The 13,959-nt window shown below is 41.7% G+C and overlaps 1 protein-coding gene across 1 annotated transcript in view; it reads left to right on the forward strand.

The window, feature by feature from the left end:
• The first annotated feature begins 7,548 nt into the window (after positions 1-7,548).
• Positions 7,549-13,959, forward strand: part of LOC114660143 (platelet-derived growth factor receptor-like protein) — a 36,502-nt gene continuing 30,091 nt past the window's right edge. The window contains exon 1 of the mRNA XM_028812643.2: positions 7,549-7,728. Within this exon, the coding sequence (XP_028668476.1) occupies positions 7,671-7,728 (58 nt within the window). The 5' untranslated portion in view covers positions 7,549-7,670. The remainder of the gene's footprint in view (positions 7,729-13,959) is intronic.

Raw genomic sequence — 13,959 nt, forward strand, 5'->3', positions numbered from 1 at the left:
TGCAATTTGTCTTATTTAACATAAAAACAAATGAAACAGTCATTATTTGTTGCCATCCGGAAAATAATGAATTAAAATTCAACCTTCAGCAGTTTTTTTCTCTTATGAGCTTGTAGGCCCCCTTTAAGATGGCAGATCAGCCATAGGAAAACTGTGGAAAGGCTTTGATTGCTCATTAGACTTAACAGAGATTCTCATTTATGTTTCATTCAAGAATCAACTTTGTCAAAGGTGTTTCTCCTAAAATTCCTGAGGAGAATCGCTTCAGACAAAAAGGAGTCATGAGCTACAACTGAGGTAAAAGGGAGTCAAGATTGAAAACGTGGTTTGAAAAGGTTGTTAGAGCTCTCTTTGTAGTCTTTATATGTTTGTACTTATTAGACTGACGCCATTATCCAAGGTGACTTACAACATTTGAGACACGACCGGTTACATTTCTTTTGCTTTTCTAACACAAGCACAGGCAGGTGAAATGACTTGCTCATGGTCACACAGTGTCAGTAGTGGGATTTGAACCTGCAACCTCAGGGTCTGAACTCCAAAGTCTTAACCACTAAGCTATTTCTTCTAGAATAAGGATGAGCCAATCAGAACACAGCAATTTAAGTTAGAGACGTGATTAGCATTACTCTGAAGCAAGGACTGCAGTTTTCTAATCAACTGTTTTATTACCACAAACAGCACTCCATACATTCCACCATATATTCCCTAACACACGATGCAAATACTTTCGAATTGCAAAAAGTGTCAAGACACGCCACTTGGAAAATCTGAGCCCATTGTGTCACGTTGCTGAGATCAAGAGGAGACACTTGTGAGATTATCAGTGTATTTTGTCTCGGGGAAATGCCTGAGAAGCATGAGACAAATGAACAGGTCTCCATTTTATTTCTCTTTGGTCTCATTGTTGTCTCGGAGAAAACGAAAAGATGTTAAGGAGATCTCTTTTTAGATTTTTCATCCCTATGGGCAGAGAAAAAATTTAAGTCTGCGTGTCTGTTTTAAGTAGCTGCAACATCTCTGGACTTTACTTAAAGAAGAAATTTCCCATTAAACGCAGTTCGGTTTTCACCATTATAGACCTGATCAAATTTCATTATTGGTCGGAGACCATGTGCTGCCTTGTCAGTGACGAGAACTTTAACTTTGTGATGTGTCGCTGTAAATAATATCTTTGTGTCCTTGACAAGTCGTGATCCATAAGGGTAAGCTTGTTTGATGGATCCTCTTCTGAGCTCGGCTAAGAAATCATTAAAGCTGGTAGCAGAAGGCCCCATATACTTCAAGGTTGGTTGTGAGAAAAATAAGTTTTTGAATTTGCTGTCAGTCACTTGTGTTGCATATGTGGATTACTTAAAAGCTGAAACTGAGTTGCTAAAATGTTGCTTTGTGTGTCTTTACAATTGCAAGATACAAACTGAAGATAGAATGCTATACTGCAAGAAAACTATTAATATATGCACATAAGTTCAGCACTTTTATGTTTGCATCCCATGTACCCCAAAAATTCACAGAATTGGTCATTAATTAACATGTGAGTAGGGTGTGGTTATCGAATAAATGTCCAGGTGTCATGTCCCTGCAGTCTGATTAATCAGTCCGCTGAGCGTATCATGCAGAGTTGCTCGATTGCATATTTCTGCTGTTTATTCTACAATCGTGCACGTGACTTCACTCTTTTTTTTCCTCCAAGTAGTCGATTTTCAAGAGACAAAGATGATTGCATTTTTCAACATTGATGGATTTGTTTATAAAGAGTTTGTTCCCTTTAACCAGCGACATTACCCTGAAGTGCGGAGGCGTCTACGGGAAAAGCATCATGAAAAGAAACATCCAGAGCAGTGGTACAAGCAAAACTGCATTCAGCACGGTGACAGCACTGCTGCACACACCACATTATCAGCCTTGCATACTGTAGAATACACTCTAGCTCCAAATGTGCAAAGAACTCAATAATTCAACTTAAAATCTTTTATTGAGCGCATTTCATCTCATTTAAAATTGGCCAAAATGTATCCAGAGGGAGATTCAACCTACGAATTTTGCAATCGAGCTCCAGCCTCACTTAGCCACATGTTTTGGATGGGCACCAAATTAAAATCATTCTGGACCAAAATATTTGAATGCCTATCAGACAGACTTGGTGCCACAATCCCTCCTAATCCACTAACAGCTGTGTTTGGTGTACACCCAGGTGGGCTTAAAGTAGAGAAGGACAAACAAACTCTAATACCTTTACTACAATACTAGCATATAGACTTATCTTGCTCAACTGGAAGAATTCTAACCCACCACTCTTAAGTCAGCGGGTAACCGATATTCTATACTACTTAAAATTGGAAAAAATCAAATTCTCACTTAGAGGATCTGTTAAAACTTTTTTAAAATATGGCAGGATCAAATCAATAACATTTTAGAATAAGCATCTATATCAGGGAAAAGGATACTCTTCCTTCCTTGCTGCTTTTAAATTAGATAGATTTGCTGTGGTTGTTAGCTCTCCTCTTTTTCTCTTGGGTGGGTGTTGAATATTGGTTTGTAAAGTTTGACTTATTTGTATGGAATGTTAATTGCTTCAATTTAAAATCAATAAATATAAAGTTCAAAATGCTCTTTAAAGTCCCAAAATATCATAAATCCCTCACAGGAGAGAGAAACCAGGAGAACTTCTACATGTACATGGAGTCAAGTCAAGTCAAGTTGGGGAGCATGCACTGGTAAAGTGCGTTGCCGCACCCACACAACAACTTGGGATCCCAGTTTGCAACCCCCCAGGCAGACATTCAGTCCAGTCCCACCCTCCGGAAATAACCCTCTATCTGCTGCAGCCAGGTGTTACGTAGGCGACCCCTTCGTCTGAGCCAGCCACTTGAGTCCCCAACAATGAGGATCTTACAAGCTGGATCACCCTCAGGGAAATGCGCCACATGGCCGTAGTGCCGTAACTGACTGTTTTGTCTTGGTAGAGTAATAAATTGCTCTACTTTCCCCTTTTGTATTATTAATATGTAGCCTTTGTCAGAATGCCTCTAATCTCACAGACTTAAAGACCTGGATCTTGGTTTTTATCCACACTCACAAGCCCAGACACTCAGACTCCTGGCTCAGTCTCTCGAGCGCCCCGCTCAGAGCCTCCATTGACTCCGCGAACACCACAGCATCGTCAGCAAACTCAAGATCTGTGAATCTTTCTTCACCAACAGATGCCCCACAGCCACTGGACCCCACGACCTTGCCCAACACCCAGTCCATACAAGCATTGAACAGAGTAGGAGCAAGAACACACCCCTGATGAACCCCAGAATAAACTGGGAAAAATGCAGAGGTCCTGCCTCCACTCTGCACGGCACTCACAGTACCAGTGTACAGGCCGGCCATGATACCCAGCAACCTTGAGGGGATCCCGTGAGTCCTCAGGATGTCCCACAGGGCAGCTCAATCAACTGAGTTGAACACTTCGCGAAAATCGACAAAGGCTGCAAAGAAACTCTGGTGATATTCGCGTTTACGCTCCATGAGAACCCTCAGTGCCAGGATGCGGTCGATGTTAGACTTCTTAGGCGTAAAACCAGATTGTTTCAGTTGCTGGTAGGTGAGCAAGTGATCACGTATCCTATTGAGAACGACTCGAGCAAGGACCTTACCTGGCACCGAGAGCAGTGTTATGCCCCTTTAGTTGCTGCAATCCAGGCAATCACCCTTCCCTTTCCAGATAGGGATGACAAGTCCCGTTTTCCAGTCAGTTGGGATTATGCCAGTCTCCCAAATGGAAGGAAAGATTACTTACAATGCCAGGAGGACAGCTTGGAGAAGTTCATCCCAGATACTACAGATCGCTGCAGCCTTTCCCTCCCTCAGCTGATTCACCACCTGTGAAATCTCAGTGAGATTGGGTGGTTCACATCTAATTGTAGGATCAGTCTCAAGAACCGTGAACCCAGAGATATCCAGCGTCCTAGCCGGAGGATCCGCTTTGAACAGCTGCTCAAAGTAGCCAGCCCAGTGGGTCACAACTGCAGTGCCATCCGTAAGGACCATTCCATCTGCTGCCCTGACTGCGACTCTCCAAAGAACAGATTCAGATGTGTGTAATGCTCCAATTCCTCTGTAAGCAGGATGTGGGTCGCTAGACCACAGATGGGGTGTCACTTGTTCACAGATTCCTCTAACAAACACCTCTTTATCTGCCCTCAGAGCTCTCGCAGCCGTCCTTCTCAGTTCCCGGTACAGACCAGAGTTGCCATTGAGCCGTGCGCTGCGACTTCTCTCAATGATATCATTGGTTCCCTGCGAGATGAAACACCTCCTTCTGGGAACACCGGTAACATCAACACAACCCTCAGCAACCTTCAGGGTCTTGTCACGGAAGGTCTCCCACATCACATTAGGATCGGGAGTCGTACCCAAATCTGAAAGTTCATCACACAAACTACGTGCAAACTCATTAGAAACAGCCTGGTCTTGGAGTCTGGAGGAACATACAAAAACATACGCAAAAACATTTATAAGTGAAGGAGCCTGACAGCCCTATCAGAGCACACGCTGGATGATAAAGAGAAAGAAATGAACACACACACACACACACAATCTGTAAAGATGCACAGAGGCACTCAAACACACACAGACACACACCTCGATCTGTAACGGTCCGAATGCGCGGAGACACTTGCACACCACACACATCCTGAACGGTAAAGGTGCACAGAGACACTCAAACATGCACATACACCTATCTGTAAAGGTCCAGGTGCACAAAAGTACTCACACACACACTCCTCGATCTGTAAAGGTCCATGTGCACAGAGAAACTAAACATGCACACACTCCTTGATCTGTAAAGGTCCATGTGCACTGTGGCTTTAAGCCCCCCAAGTACCGGTCTGTCTATTCTGTCTGTGTGGCTTGCTTACTTCATTTGATCCAATGTGTTTAGTTTTAAATTAAATTTCATTTCAAGTTGTTCCTGTCATTCCATTACCTGTTCATTTTGCTCCAAATGTATTTAAATATTGAATATTGTATGAGTTAGTGTGCACAATGGTGTATTGTTGTGCAGCAGAGTTGATTGTACCTTATTGTGGTCTTTTGTAGCGTGATTTCCTGCAATATCTCACATTCCATTCTGATTTTGTTTTTTTAATTCACAGTTCAAAATTGTGAGTTTGAACATTTGTGAACTGTCTTGTTTCCTTCACCATACACTCATTCTGTATACAGTTAGGTCCATAAATATTTGGACAGAGACAACTTTTTTCTAATTTTGGTTCTGTACATTACCACAATGAGTTTTAAATGAAACAACTCAGATGCAGTTGAAGTGCAGACTTTCATCTTTAATTGTGAACAAAACGATTGCATAAAAATGTGAGGCAACTAAAGCATTTTTTGAACACAATCCCTTCATTTCAGGGGCTCAAAAGTAATTGGACAATTGACTCAAAGGCTATTTCATGGGCAGTTGTGGGCAAGTCCATCGTTATGTCATTATCAGTTAAGCAGATAAAAGGCCTGGAGTTGATTTGAGGTGTGGTGCTTGCATGTGGAAGATTTTGCTGTGAACAGACAACATGCGGTCAAAGGAGCTCTCCATGCAGGTGAAAGAAGCCATCCTTAAGCTGCAGAAACAGAAAAAACCCATCTGAAAAATTGCTACAATATTATGAGTGGCAAAATCTACAGTTTGGTACATCCTGAGAAAGAAAGCAAACACTGGTGAACTCAGCAACGCAAAAAGACCTGGACGTCCACGGACGACAACAGTGGTGGATGATTGCAGAATCATTTCCATGGTGAAGAGAAACCCCTTCACAACAGCCAACCAAGTGAACAACACTCTCCATGGGGTAGGCATATCGATATTCAAGTCTACCATAAAGAGAAGACTGCATGAAAGTAAATACAGAGGGTATACTGCAAGGTGCAAGCCACTCATAAGCCTCAAGAATAGAAAGGCGAGATTGGACTTTGCTAAAGAACATCTAAAAAAGTCAGCACAGTTCTGGAAAAACATTCTTTGGACAGATGAAACCAAGATCAACCTCTACCAGAATGATGGCTAGAAAAAAGTATGGAGAAGGCGTGGAACAGCTCATTATCCAAAGCACACCACATCATCTGTAAAACACGGTGGAGGCAGTGTGATGGCTTCGGCATGCATGGCTGCCAGTGGCACTGGGACGCTAGTGTTTATTGATGATGTGACACAGGACAGAAGCAGCCGAATGAATTCTGAGGTGTTCAGAGACATACTGTCTGCTCAAATCCAGCTAAATGCAGTCAAATTGATTGGGCGGCATTTCATGATACAGATGGACAATGACCCAAAACATACAGCCAAAGCAACCCAGGAGTTTATTAAAGCAAAGAAGTGGGAAATTCTTGAATGGCCAAGTCAGTCACCTGATCTTAACCCAACTGAGCAGGCATTTCACTTGTTGAAGACTAAACTTCAGACAGAAAGGCCCACAAACAAACAGCAACTGAAAGCCGCTGCAGTAAAGGCCTGGCAGAGCATTAAAAAGGAGGAAACCCAACATCTGGTGATGTTCATGAGTTCAAGACTTCAGGCTGTCATTGCCAGCAAAGGGTTTTCAACCAAGTATTAGAAATGAACATTTTATTTCCAGTTATTTAATTTGTCCAATTACTTTTGAGCCCCTGAAATGAAGGGATTGTGTTCAAAAAATGCTTTAGTTGTCTCACATTTTTATACAATCGTTTTGTTCACCCCACTGAATTAAAGCTGAAAGTCTGCACTTCAACTGCATCTGAGTTGTTTTGTTTAAAATTCATTGCGGTAATGTACAGAACCAAAATTAGAAAAAAGTTGTCTCTGTCCAAATATTTATGGACCTAACTGTATGTGGACGACTTCTGAATTGTGACTTTCCACGGTGTTGATGTCTGCTGTCATTCAGTGCAGTGACTTTAATGTCCTCAGGTGGGCTGTAAAGCACATTTTAGTGGTGCCCAGTGTTACACAGCATGCAGTAAAGCTGGCCGGCTATGGACATTTGCTGACCAAGATCTTTTATTATGACAAATCATTCATGATCACTAAGCCTTTGTTTTCTGGTTGTTCTTTATGCTAAATTTCTTCTCCATGTAGCATTGTCTGTAATAAACCACTTTTGGTAATTTTGACCATTTGTTTTTGGTTCTTTTTTGAGTTAATATATTTCTAGAGTGATATATAACTATTAACGGTACTGCTGTAAGTAAAAATAACATTCACTCATATGAGAATCAAATGAGAATTTGATACTGAAGAAAAATATTTATGGAGCAGAACATCAAAGCAGCAAATCCTGCAGGCAAACAAACGCACGTCTCAGTGCTTTCTCAGGGGTGTAAAGAGAGAGTCTGGCCGAGAAACAGCACCCTATGAGCTCTGAGATGGGACGGCATTAGGGCTGAATAGCTTCTTTGAGGGCTGGCTGTGGAATTTAGTTTCAGTGCCACCTTCTTGTGAAAGGAATTCAGTTTGGGCTGAACAGGCCAGTCATGTTTGTGCAGGAGGCTCTCTACCCCCCGATTGCATTTACCACAACTTTCACTTCACTTTTTAAACTTTGCTCAGGGGGTAAAAGTTGCGAGACCTTATTTTGGATACCAAAAGACAGCACACAAGAGTGACGGATTTGTTATTTCTGATATTTTATGAAGTAGAAATGAAACTGGGTCGGCTTCTGTTACTGGCTCTGGTCACAGTTTTCCTGATGGATGTTGGTAAGTTTATATTTTCTTTATACATTTATGTAGATCAAAGAATGAACAGCAACTGCATTGTTATGAATGTTCTCTGCAATGATCTGCCCTTTAAGAAAATAACTCCTAAGTGTGCCCTAATAGCTAATTATAACTAAACCACTGATGTTGCTTATATTTAATAATGCATAAATATGTATGTGACCTTATTATAAATAAAGTGCAACAGATGCAAGTTAAATATTTTCGATAATGTGAAATGTGCACACTTTATTCCTTTGGCGTTTTTATTGACTGTTATGGTTTTCTTCTCACATGCCAAAGATGTGCCAGTTAGATTGACTGGCATCTTTAAACTGACCCAGTATGACTGAGTGTGGTTTCTTACCTGTGTGCACCGACTCCCAGTTACTTAAATGGGATTTTATTAGGGAAACTGAGAAATGAAAAGGTATTGATGCTTCCCAGAAAAATAATGCAGGGCATTCTTTAGTGCTAACACTTCAATTTTATGCAGCAGTTGCTCAAAGCAAATTACAAAAGCCTAATAATGCAGTTTATTTTAATTAAATATCTCTTGTAAAACCAAACATTTCTTCTGAAAAGCTGCAAAAAATTCAGGTTTTTCAAAAGTAGTACCAGGGTGTTGTACCGTGTTAGCCATTATGGGTGCAATGAGAACCTTTTATTGGCTAACTAAAAAGATTCCAATAATAACATCTGGCCTGAAGAAGAGGCCTGAATTGCCTCGAAAGCTTGCATAGTGTAATGGTTTTGCAAAACAAATTTATTTTTATTTTTCTTCAAATATCAAGTGTGGCCACTAGGGGTGTACCAGCACCCCATACCCCAGACACAACTACACCAGGACAGTCGCGTCTTCAACCAAAGATTACTTTAATCTGCAAACTGTAGCTCAGTAGTACACAATTCAATCCTTTCTCATCCTATTCTTTTCTCCTCCACTCTTTCCAGAGTGTTGTCCGGCTCCTCTCCCGACTCCAACTCTCCAAGTCAACTCTCTCTTTAAAAGCCAGACTTTTGAGTCTTTCCAGTGCACAATTTATTGACCCCAGGAGGCACTTCCAGGTCAAACAGGACCACAATTGTCTTTGTACCATTAATATCTGGCACACGGCACCATGGGACCACAACTCCCATGCTACCATGCGGGTGTCCATAATGAGGCTGACTAAATGAGATGGTGCCGTAGCAGGCCATCACCTACTGTCCTGTCCTTCTAGACTCCCAAGCCCATCCAGTGTGACCTTCCATGGCTGCTGGGAGGCCAGTCCCGGTGTAGCTGCTGCTGCAGGGCCCGTCCGTAACCACATCCTAGCACAGAAGGGGAGTATCTCAGCTCCCTCGCTGACCTTACTTCATCAAGGCCTCCTGGATGGGCAAGGGAGCAAAGTCCATCCTAAGTGGTATGCCAATCCGTCCCTCACACAAGATACCCATCGAGTAGGAAGATGCTATTGTATTCACCGTAATGGTCTCTTTTGCTGATATATGGCATGTCTGTTAATATTCCTAATCCTATAGCCCATATTGACGCAAATTATGTCAATGCTTTAGCAGTAATCTCACTTGGCTGCCACACGAAGATGCATTTCTTTATATAACAAAAGAATATGACTTTGTAAGATACTACTGAAATGTGTAATTTTAGAAAAGCTACATAAAATGTTATTGGAATCCCCCAATACTACCAAAACCATTAGTATTTTATGTGGAAACCATTTTCAAATATAGTTGAAATTTAAGGTCCAGATTGGTCAAAGAGTTCAGGATTGTTTAGGGAACAGACAGACAGACATTCTATGTTATATACTTGTAAATAGGGAAGTCAAAACACTGCAGCTAGAAGATGGATGGATTACGTCAAAAGCAACATCAGACGTCACATCCTTTGTCCAACACTTGATGAGAATTCCTTCCCGCCAGTTGTCTTTCCTGCCAATATTACACAATCATCTCAAATGTGATGGGATTTGACCAGTAGTGTTGACTGAAATGGAAGAACTACAATCATTTTTACAAACGTTTACTAAACATCTACCATCAGTGACAAAGAAATACCTGATGACTAGGAAGATGCACAACCTACAAGAAGGGAGACAAAATGGTAATTAGAGACCAATAAGCCTACATAGGAGCCACCTCAGGATCTCAAATTAGAACCCAAGTGCTGCCATGCAACGGGTGACACTTCAGCCCCACACTAGTTTGAATGGAATGGAACAGAGTGGATTTAAAAAATATATATATATATTTCATTTTATTTCAAAAAAGCAACGTAGTATACAATCAAGTAAATAACATTTGGAGAATGTATACAACAAGTAACTTCAAAAACCTAACAGAACAAGAATTCAATCCCCAGCCGGGATGGTTTCATGAGAGGAAGTCCAGTCTTTTATATATTAAATTATACCCTTTGCTAGTGGTATGACGGTGATTTAACGCTAAAGAAAGAATATACTTTGCTTCATTAAATATCAACTGGGCACTCACAACAATACAATTTTCGAGGGAGAGCTACCAATGAAAAACGTGCAGTCGTGAGGTTCCTGAATTCGCCTCTCGCCACTTTCAGAGAGTGCAGGAGGCTTGTTTCATAGGTACAGAGAGAAGCGATGTCATCCATCCGTCCGTAAGTGAGCTCTAATGTTCAGTGCAATTGCCAGAGCTTTAGGTCAATGTCGGTTTATTTATAGAGCACATTTATAACAACATTAGTAATGCTATAGCCAAAGGGCTTTACAATAAATCATACAATATATCCCTGTCAGCTGGTTTGCATAGTTTAGGTCTTTTCAGCTGCGTCAATTCATGGCCTTAGTTACCCATTTTGAGAGAAATCATGTACTGTGGGATAAACCTCGCAGATCACACTCCAAACATTTGGCTACAGAAGTCTCCTTTCGTTAAAGGTCGTTGAGGTTGTCCAAGCACAGCTACAAGGAGAACTGTAGTTATTATTGATGAACAGTAAGCAAGTTACACAATAAATGGCTACCATATTCTGCCATAATTAACTCTTTGAGGGCTGAATAACTTTTTCCAAAAAACAGATTTTTCTGAAAAGCACTCAAAGCAAACAGTTTCCCACAGAAATCAACATAAAACGTCTGTTGCTGGCATGCTGTGGCCGCCAGTTCGCCAGAAATGTGTGGCAGGCTGCCTGCCAGGCTGTCTTTGCAATACGGGGGCACTGGGGTGTGTAATAAGTGTATAAGTTTAATATGTCACTGTGCTCTTTGCAAATATATTTTATAAATCTGTCGTTGTCTATTCACGTGCACAGTTGACACAGAGCCAGATTTAGCACACAGGAGTTCACCATATAGAACTGCTAGGTAAGCTCTAGAAGACAAGTCAAGTTAGGGACAACTGTGAAATGGGCAGTCAGACTGATGACCATTGTATACTATTTCTTTGTGTCAAACTCAGCATGAAATTTTATCCTCTTTGCCTTCTTTGGAATGGCATGATTCACCTAAGTGGGGGTCTGCACGTGAAGAAAGAGTTGGTCTCGTCTGTTACGGGAGATGGACGTCTGAAGCGGAGCTCCATTGCAGCGGCTTTATTTTTTCGCTTATTTCGTATTATCCCGAGGTATCCTGTATTTACCTAACCAAAGGAGTTTCTACTACAGTATATAAACAGGAGTAAGAAGAAAGGGGGTCAGAAAGAAACCGAAAACAAACCTAAAACTACACCCAAGTCTAGACAGGCATCACGTCCAAGTACAAGGTACGGCCTTTCAGAGACTGACCTGGAACAGGCAGGCGAAAGCGCAGACTTCTCAGGACCCCGTTCCACTGCATCATCTCCAGTCGAGAGTGAAAATGGCAGCGAAGGTGCAAGTGATGCAGGTCACGATAGCTCACTGATTCCAGAAGATCACTTGAAACTAGTGATGGCCTTGCAGTCCACGCTTTCATCTACTCCTCGCAAGCCGGAAGCATCAGCTGAAATGGGGGTTGCCACTTCACCCGCGGAGCACAAAAGCCAAAACGATTTGTCCGAACTGAAGGAAATGATCGCAACATTGGCCACGGCCACGGCCATAAGTGAGTTCAAGAAAGACATTCAGAAAAATATGAAGAAAAAAATAAATGGCTTGCTCAAGACAAATGAGAAGCTGTGGCTGGAGCTGCAAGAGATGCGCCAGGAATATAAAGACTTGGAAAAACGTATATATAATCTCTTTGATGCAGCCTTTGAAGATATGCTGAGAAAAACTGAGGAACACATTCAGGAAAATGTGTCTAAACGGAGAGAACTTGCCAATCAGCAGGAAGACGTTAAGCAAACATTCACGGCTCGAATTGAAACAGCGAAACATTTGGCATCTACCACTGATGGAAAAGCTACAGCTGTGAATTCCGAATGCAAAAAACTCGGAGACAGACTTGTGGCTCTGGAAGATGGATGTAGAAGGAATAATATTAGAATCAAAGGTCTACCTGAGAATTGTGAAAGTCCAAACCCAGTGAAACTCGTAGCTGAACTATTCTCGAAAATAATTGGAGAGGACTTTAAATCAAATACCGAGATTGCAGCAGCTTATCGCATACGTAGATCAAATACCTCTAAACCTAGGAATCTTCTTGTGCGCTTCGAGAGATTACAATTTAAGCTTAATGTAATGGCACTTCTCAGACACAAACAAGAGATTATATTTGAAAATAACCACATTCGTATTTTCCCTGATTTCTCACCCTCAACAGCTGCTAAACGTGCAGCTTTTTACAACATTAAACAGCGGTTACAGAAAGCCGATATCAGATACAGCCTCTTGTATCCTGCCAAACTGGAAGTGGATATTCAAGACAAATATCACATCTTCTCCTCCACAGAGGAAGCAGAAAAGGAATTAAGAAAGCTGATCCAGATGCTTTTTTGAAATACGATAGTGAGTCGCATCCTGTCATGGCATGACAAGAAGATATTACCTGCTGTCTGATCTGCTTGCAATGATACGGGTACCATAATTATACATCCTTTTTTCTTCTCTGCCACTTTTTGTTTATGATTTAATTACAATTACATGTGTATGTGTGGTAGAAATTAAAGTACAGTAATCCCTCGCTATATCGCGCTTCGCCTTTCGCGGCTTCACTCCATCGTGGATTTTATATGTAAGCATATTTAAATATATATCGCGGATTTTTCGCTGCTTCGCGGGTTTCTGCGGACAATGGGTCTTTTAATTTCTGGTACATGCTTCCTCAGTTGGTTTGCCCAGTTGATTTCATACAAGGGACGCTATTGGCAGATGGCTGAGAAGCTACCCAACTTACTTTTCTTTCTCTCTCTCTTGCGCTGACTATCTGTGATCCTGACGTAGGGGGTGTGAGCAGGGGGGCTGTTCTCACACCTAGACGATACGGACGCTCGTCTAAAAATGCTGAAAGATTATCTTCACGTTGGCTACCTTCTGTGTGCAGCTTTTAAGTATGCTGCACGGTGCTTCACGTACTTAAAAGCTCAAAGGGCACGTATTGATTTTTTTATCTGTCTCTCTCTATCTCTCTCTCTCTCTCTCTGCTCCTGACGGAGGGGGTGTGAGCTGCCGCCTTCAACAGCTTTGTGCCGCAGTGCTTTGCATACTTACAAGCCAAACAGCCCTATTGAATTGTTTGCTCCTTTGAAGAGGAAGATATGTTTACATTCTTTTAATTGTGAGACGGAACTGTCATCTCTGTCTTGTCATGGAGCACAGTTTAAACTTTTGAAAAAGAGACAAATGTTTGTTTGCAGTGTTTGAATAACGTTCCTGTCTCTCTACAACCTCCTGTGTTTCTGCGCAAATCTGTGACCCAAGCATGACAATATAAAAATAACCATATAAACATATGGTTTCTACTTTGCGGATTTTCTTATTTCGCGGGTGGCTCTGGAACGCAACCCCCGCGATGGAGGAGGGATTACTGTAGTTCTTTCTTTTTTTTTTTTGTTTTTAACTATTCTAAAGGAGACTGTTTAATATCATACTCTTGGTTTATTGTTATTGTTATTATTGCATTAGGGTTTACTATGCTTATCCAGGCCCACTTTTTAACACCATTCCCTGGGTTTACTGTCTTAATTCTTCAAGACTTTTGAAGATTCAAACCTCCTATGATGAAAGAAAACTTTGGACGGCGTTTTCCCTTGCCCGGACGCGGGTCACCGGGGCCCCACTCTGGAGCCAGGCCTGGAGGTGGGGCTCGATGGCGAGTGCCTGGTGGCCGGGCCTGC

This window comes from Erpetoichthys calabaricus, chromosome 11 (genome assembly GCF_900747795.2).
Source record: "Erpetoichthys calabaricus chromosome 11, fErpCal1.3, whole genome shotgun sequence".
NCBI lineage: Eukaryota > Metazoa > Chordata > Cladistia > Polypteriformes > Polypteridae > Erpetoichthys > Erpetoichthys calabaricus.